Source organism: Galendromus occidentalis, unplaced genomic scaffold, assembly GCF_000255335.2.
Source record: "Galendromus occidentalis unplaced genomic scaffold, Mocc_1.1 scf7180000077487, whole genome shotgun sequence".
Taxonomy (NCBI): domain Eukaryota; kingdom Metazoa; phylum Arthropoda; class Arachnida; order Mesostigmata; family Phytoseiidae; genus Galendromus; species Galendromus occidentalis.
The window spans coordinates 316,973-324,935 of NW_003805475.1; the positions used below are offsets into that span (position 1 = coordinate 316,973).

General features: G+C 52.1%; 1 protein-coding gene across 1 annotated transcript; it reads left to right on the forward strand.

Moving 5' to 3' along the window:
- The first annotated feature begins 6,558 nt into the window (after positions 1 to 6,558).
- On the forward strand, positions 6,559 to 6,942 carry LOC108864563 (cuticle protein 12.5-like). Its single transcript, XM_018640521.1, has one exon. The coding sequence runs from the start codon at positions 6,559 to 6,561 to the stop codon at positions 6,940 to 6,942; it is 384 nt and encodes a 127-aa protein (XP_018496037.1).
- Positions 6,943 to 7,963: the final 1,021 nt, after the last annotated feature.

Here is a 7,963-nt window from a genome sequence, read left to right on the forward strand (position 1 = left end):
ATCCATTCCTTTCCTTTCTCCCTCCCTGGAATAATGCCGTTCGCTGCAAGTCGATCGATCTGCATCTTTCGGGCCCGATATCGAATGAGAGATCATCCTGACTTCGGATTCCCCGAAGGTTAGGAATGGAATTGGGGGCAAGAGGAACTCGGGCCGAAACCGCGGTCGAAGGCGTGTCCTGGCCGTGGACCGATGTGCCTTGACACATAGACTGGTAGCGCTCGAGCGGAGCTCACGAGGCCAAATCATCACTTCGCGGAGAAATTCGCAAAAGGAAGCTGTAATTCAACGATCATAATTGGCCGCCACTTCCGGCTCTCGGGATGGGTGGATCGTTTTCTGACAGCGTTGGGATGGAGAACGATGATCGCGTGAGGCAACTCGAGCTCCGAACTTGGACTGCCGCGACGAGGCCGATCGGGCCGGAGCCCACGGCTCCCTGGGACAAATGCGATCCGGGCTACTGGCAGCCTCAACAAAACCCAATCTCGATCCGCTCGATGAAGTTTGCTCTCTCGATCGATACTCGGGAATCACGGTTATCATGAGTGGGATGCTGGATGTGGAATATATATGGATGATATTCTGGATATGATTAAAGATGAAACTGATGGAGTGGATCATCCACCTCGGCGAAAGGGTTGACGGATGAAAGCCATGAACACATGGAAGCGGGAATTCGCCTTTTCGAACTAGTTCCGTCGGTCCAACCGTGTTCCTTGTGACGAGCTTCTGCTGTGTACCTTGCTACGGAGCACCTTCTCAGTGTACGAAAATCTAGCCTCGAATCTCTTGCCATAATACGGAAGCTCAATTCCGGCCATGTCCGTTTTTCACTAGGATTTCCGTCGGACAAGCGTCCGCTTTCCCTCGAAACAATGTCCTCTCATATGGGAGGTCCAATCATGGGGCATCTCACCGAACGACCCTCCGTCCTCCATGTCTTCTCGGTGCTACGGATCGGGCATAGTGGTGGCGCAGCGGTCATAATATACTATATAGTATACTAGCCGTGAGGCCGCTTCGCGCCCCCACAGCCTTAAGAAAATCAAGTGTTGCTTTTTGTTGTCCAAGAGGAAGGGTATGCACGCAATAGACATCTTGTTCCTCTTTGAGTCTGGACTACATAATTATCGTGAATAAGGGGTGTTGGGAGGGGCTCATTCTCGTGAAGATTATTTGTCTAGTCTCGAAGCGGGATAAGGTCTGACTGCGCTTCATAACCGGGCATGGTTCCAAATCCAAGCGCAGGCAGCCGGAGCCTGACGGGACCGGTCAACGTTCGGGCGTACTTTCTTAGCGCGGGGTGACGCTTCAGCGGAAGCGGACCAATTTTTTTCTATCCTCACGGGATCATGGGCACCTCACGGCATTCCGGGCACCTCTTCTCAGAGCCGCAGCCCCTCGGCACGTGCCCCCGGGATACGCCGCTCGGCACGCTCGCTGAACGCTGAAACGAATGGAGTAGAGGCTCCTCCCTTGATACAGGTTCCGGTTGCGAAGCTAGTTCAATGTAGACTGTGGGTTCGTGCCCGTAGAACTGTCGAAAAGGTGACCTGATGAGTACTGATGACATCATCGAAGCGGCTTTGCATTTTGTGAAAGATAACGATTACTGCACAAATACGTGAATTCCACGGAAAACATGCATATAAGCAGGTTGAGAAGTATATCTCGACCTCACTGGAGTGATTGCGCATCGATCGGGAAAATTTGGGGTCCCTTCGAAGTTTCCTTCACTTATCATCATCGAGAGTTTCCTTGAAATGAGTGTGACGATGACATCATAGTGAAGCGGCTCTACATTTTGTGAAAAATAACGATTACTGGAGAAACACCTTAGGTAACACGGAAAACACACAAGCTAATTCCAGGTCCAGTTCAGTCCAATTCAAGGTCCAGTTAGATAAGTATATCTCGACCTCACTGGAGTGATTGCGCATCGATCGGGAAAATTTGGGGTCTGTTCGGAGGTGGAGAGCTCTAAAAAGTGGTCCGGTGTCAGGCAGACATAGCGCTTTTATTATATAGGGGATAGCATGTATGTGCCAATAGACTCATACACCGTCCGGGGCAGCCCCGTATGGGCTGCTCGCGATCGCTCCAATTAGGATACTCAAATTCCGAGAAGCTCCCGAGTATATACACCGCTCTGATTCTACGACTGCAGATCAGAATTTCACCCGAGTCCTGAGCAATAATACGGGTTCAGTGTCGATCGAGAGATAAACACGCTACACGGTCCGCCCGAAGCGACTATGCTAAGACGATCAAATTTCTGGTCAAATGAAACCCTTAAGCAAAAGATCTGCGCATAAATTCCTAGCCGCAGAATCAGAGGTAGATTGAATTCGTAAGCCGATGCTGCACAGATATTTCTCCGCGATGATTCCGCCGCGCTTTCTTCAGGACAGTCTCGGGGCAATCCATGTTAAGCTAACCCTCGGCAGTTTCGACGTGTCCAGCAAATTGCTGGATGATAAAATTATTCGGAAAAGTGTTGATCAGGATTTCTATCGAACTCGGATTCGTTGTGGCTCTATCAAACGGACAGGGCGAGTCGCAGTCGGAGCCATTCCTCATACTCCAGACGTCTGGAATCTGATGAACAGACAAGTCTCTCATGGCGAAGCACCGTGATGGAAAGTTCTGTGGCTCCATGAGCGTGACTCACGCTGAAACTCTGAAGACAAACCAAGGCTCTTGTGACACCGACACCAGACGCTAAGAGCGAATATCATATCAAGCTCGGGGTGACAGCGACTTTCGCTCCAAGTGCATCCGTCGAAAGGCAGACCTCTTGAAACTCACAGACGACGCATCCTACGCTCGGATCCGTCAGTCGGCATGCAGGAGCTTGATCAAAGCCTGGGGACTTCGACTTCCGAGTTCCAAGGGACCTGTGCGCCCGTCAAGATGGCAACCAGGGTAGGCTCCTGATCAGCGGAACCACCTGAATCTGATCCGCCTGAGGTACTTTGATAGGCTCGTCGGTCATCTGCGAGCGTCCGGTTCCACTTCAGCAACGAGGAACTGTATCATTCGAGGTCATTCAATGCTTTCGTCGTCTGGCGTACAGCTATTCAAATAGAAATATTTTTTGATGGCAATTCTTAGCGCGCGTTGCATCATCAATCGTTGCAGAGACTTCCTTGAACATTTCACGCGAATTAGTTACTCGTGCGGCAAATTCTGGACAGAAAACAAAACATTCAAGTGTTTGTTCCGTGAACACCCATTCGACAAGACAACCGATCATCTGAGCTGAATGGCAACCAAAACCCAGAAATTGAAAATCCTACGGAGACCGAGATACTACGCTCCTTCTCAGCTCGGTGTGCCAGAGCTTTATTCTCGGTCCTTCTCAGGGCGGTCTCGATCGACGGAATCGCCAGTCCAATCGAGATGGAGTGATCACTCAACTGTTCCCGGAGGACTTTATTCATCCTGAGCCCTGGGGACCTGCGATATCTCCATGTTCAATGATTCCAAAGCTCCCATAGCCATAAAGATCGAAGCTCTTCAGGACCCTCGTCTCGAAAAATATAAAGATGTTCGGTCTCGTCGAGAAAAGGATAGAACGGACAACCCACGAATATTCAGATGGGATGCGGCTCAAGAGGCTGCACGCGCTCGGGTACCGTGTACAGCCGGAAGGTCACACAAATCACCATTCGGTTTTGCATTCTCATCGTCCATTTCAACAGTGACCAACAGATAATTCCGTTCTCCAATTCGATGCGCCGACTTTGCTCTGAGCTCCCGCCTTTCTGGATCGGGAGGAAGGACTTCCTCGTATGAACATCTCGCGAAGTGAAGTTATCCTGTATTTCTGTATCCGTCAAAGACTGGTCGAAGTCCGCATGCATATACTGCACCGGCCTGGACATTCTCTTCTGTTCCGCTCCGGGTGCCCGGCTTCTCTCGAGACGATACCCTGCGGTTGAGATTTAGCGCGACCGAGACACTTGCGAAACAGTCTTTCTTCCGACGTGACGGAGAATGGAGAAATTCTGCAAGACACCGGTGCCCGGGTAATTGTAGAGAAAATTAGAAATTGCGCGTGAACACCATCTTCTGGTGTTGGGTAACCGGGCCGGACGGGTCCGATGAAGATTGCGGAAGCTCGGACCGACCAGCATGAGGGATGAACGAAATTAGAAAGTAAACGAACACAGTCATAATTTAATGCTGTCATTTATTCGCATCGTCGTCAACAACGCGCTGACTTCTGTAGCGTTCAATTATTTTCGTGTGCTTCAGAATTCCACGTCTGGAGTCTGCAATCACAGTGAACTGGCGCAAGGCCAACCATAACCGAACGTACAGCTGTGCCGGCTGCTCTCGCTCAATTTTCCGCAAGTTCGGGAACCTCTGTGCAGCCGATCATCGAGTCCGCGGACCCTGGTTCCGATCTCCTTCAAGTAATCCCCGGGCAGATCAGAGCAACCCCGAGGCGAACCCCGACACATCCACATCTGGAAGTGGGGAACCTCTCAGGTATGAGACTTCTTTCCCGGCATTCCGATCCTCTCCCATGTATGGTGAGTAATGACTCGCGCAAATCACCAGATCGCCGCTTATATGTCTTCTCTGATTGGGGATAATTCTTGACAGGTTCCTCTCCACACCAGTTTTCACCCATCTGGGATCAGATTCTTCTCTGGAGCCTGCCGTAGATCCAAACCCTCGTTCAGTGCGTCGAACGCCTTGGTAAAAACTCGATGGTCCAACCGAATATTAGCATTTTCTCATCCATCCCCGATTGGGGATTAGATAATCTTGGGATATTGAGAGAAATCCGTCCTGGAGGGTTTTACGACATTTGAGCGCAATTTTGTCTCAGCGCAGCGTGAGGGCGAAGTTGGTTCGGGCGCTGCCCAGATCTGAGCGCCATGTAAACTTGGGGGCACTGTGAATTTGTGCGCATTTGTTTTCGTGCACAAGTTCCGCCGAGCGCATATTGAGTTCCATAACGCTGAAGCTGCGCTTCGGTTAGCTCAGGGCTGGAGCTTCTGTCTGCTCAAATTTTCGCTGTGCTGAGTTGAACTCTTGCTCAGATGTGCTTGCGCTTAGATTAACTTATGCTCTTTGCCTTCGCTCAATCCAAATGGCACCGTCTCCGCGAGGTCTTCATCGCTCGCGAAGCTGCGGGAAGACCTGAGCCGATGGCTTGAGCTCTAGCTTTTCTGTGATCGCAACACTTCTCATTCGCTTAGTTGGCATCGCGAACTAGTCGGACAGACGAGCAAAGATAGATTGATTTTCGATGGAAGCAGGCGAGCGAGCCGTTCCCTCCGCGAGCGATGAACGAGAGACAAGCAATCGCCAGCGAAGTGAATGACGACATCTCAATGCCGACTCAAAGTAGCTCCGGAAAAAGGTGAGCGGAGCGCAGAAAACGCTCGGAGCGCTCTGTTGACCCGATATTTGGAAATTCGAATCCATTCTCCCGATTCGGCACGGAACGACCGTCGACCAGGCTAGCTGACGCGAGAGATTCCGTCCCGGAGCCTGTCTGACTTAGTCAGACTTTCTGTGGATTCCTTAAAAAAATGATTTGAAGAGCATCACATGCTGCACTTGAGCTTTTCCCGTATTCCCGGACTCGAACATCTAGAGTCAACTCCTCGGAGCCTACCGCTGGTTCGTCAAGCACGTATACGCGGTCTTCAAGCGCGATTGTTGCGGACTCAGTCAGTAGAAGTAAGGCCTTTTGAAATGAGGCAGAATTTCATTCCAACCGTCTTCCTTGACCGAGAACGAGTCGGGACAGCTCCTAATCGGGTTGGTTTATGATGATGAAACGGGACGGGTTGGCATCGCCGGCAGGATCGTCTCGGAATATTCCATCGGGTCGCTCGACTTCCGGCCCTCTGCCTCTGAGGATGAGGCCGGACACGGTCCGAGACAAGAAACCGAGCATTCGCCCGAGCAGCTGGGAAACTTCGGGAGCATTCTCGGTTTGCGTTCAAAGTTTGAAGCTGACCTCAAGAACCCCAACAGAATGCTGAATTTTTCCACCGGGTTCTGCGATTCGATGCATGAAGTGAGAAGTTGAATAATAGAGCATTCTACATAAGCTCTGAATTTTCTCTCGCTACAATCATCGAATACAGGATTCCATGCATATGCAATAGTGCATATGCATGAGCTCTCGGGTCATCTCTCAGCGGAGTGAGGCTATGCCCCGAGGAGTGTGTGGATGCGAGACGGGAAACAATGGAAAACTGCGACTCCGAATCCCCGGAGGCGATGGCTTGTCGAGGGCCCCCGTTGCCGGCCATCAAATGTCCCGACGAACTGTGGCGAGAGGCGAATCCATCACGGGACGCACGGTTCCATCCGTGGACGTACACTTGACTCTCACAGAAAAGATGACCGCCTCTATTTCATTCGTTGCGTAATCGACCCAGTGTTTCGGCAGAATTTTCGCTCGGTATACGGCATACAGGCGGGTGTTCCCCTCTCATTGTTTCTCTTTCTGTTCCTCTGCAATATAAACGACCAAATGCACAGCAGGAATCACAGTTTCCGAAACAGAAACAGCAAGCAACAATGATCGCCTTCTTCGTCATCGCTCTCGCCGCTGCCGCCCAGGCTGGAAACCTCTACGGAGGATACGCCGCCCCCGCCTACGCCGCCGCCCCGGTCGCATATGCAGCTCCCGCTTACGCTGCCGCCCCCGTCATCGCGAAAGCTCCCGTCTTCGCTGCCCCCGTGGTCGCTAAGGCTCCGATCGCCACCTCTGTTCGTTACGAGAGCCGTGCCTACGCTGCCCCCGTGATCGCCAAGGCTCCCATCGCTGTTGCCGCTCCCGTCGCCTACGCTCACGCTCCTCTCGTCGCCAAGGCTCCCGTCGCCTACGCTCACGCTCCCCTCGTCGCCAAGGCTCCCATCGCCTACGGAGCTGCCCCCGTCGCCTACGGAGCCGCCTGGTAATTCAGCGCTGGAAATTGTAAATTTGTGAATAAATTCGACCGCCTTAATATTTAAATCATCGTCTCCTGCTCCTGATTGATATTCTTTGCGGAGGCCAAGCCCGGACTCTCGAAACGGCGCCGCGCCGCCGAGATATCGAGCGGATGAGATTGAAAATTCGATTGTCTGTGGGTGGTTCTCGCTGGCCTCCTACGACGGGTTCGTGGTGCTCTGAGGAACGCGTCTGATATTCCCGGTCCAATAGCGAGCGCGTTCGAGTGTCTCGAGAAACTTCCTGGAGCCTCGATTACCGAGCCTAGTCTAATGCGTCCCGTTCGAAGCCTATAGGAGCTCCTGTGACCTACGAGGGTGGATTGAAATCGGGGCGCTCAAAGGGACTTCATCGAATGGTATGTTCTCCCTGAGAGACATCAGAGGGCACTCCGAGTCTGGTGCAAGCTTCAGGTCGCAGCGGCTCGTTCAAGATGGAAAAGCAGTCGAAGTCAAACTCCAACGGCGGATGCAGCTTGTTGCATCTATGTGAGCTGTTATCTTTGAGTTCTCAAGAAGTTCTTGACGAGCGAGACCCAGATATGTTCCGCCCGCTGCCTTTCAAAGTTCTGCCTTTCGAGTGGCGCGCAGGAGCCCTGGAGTATAAGGATCGATTTCACAACGTCCCAATTGGGGTTTCCGGTGGATTCGGAGTCGAGGGCCGGGAACCGGTTCTCTGAAACGATGGCGAAGAGCTTTGAGTTTCCTGCGGTTTTCACGGCAGCAGCTATTCCTCCCAGCAACCCCCCTTCAGCGATCCCTACCAGAGCCTATCCATCGGTAGCTCTTGGGCTGCTTCCATCTGTGATCGCATCCGATTGCGAGGGAAATGAAAAAATCGACGATCCGTCGTCTGGTCCGCCATGAAACTAAAAGGGGAAACCTGGAACCTTAGGAGGTCGAAAGGTAGGGATGCCTCTCAACTGAGGAACCCATGCCGTCCTCGTTCGGTTGAGCTTGCTGTCGGGCATCAGAGCAGAATTCTACGGAA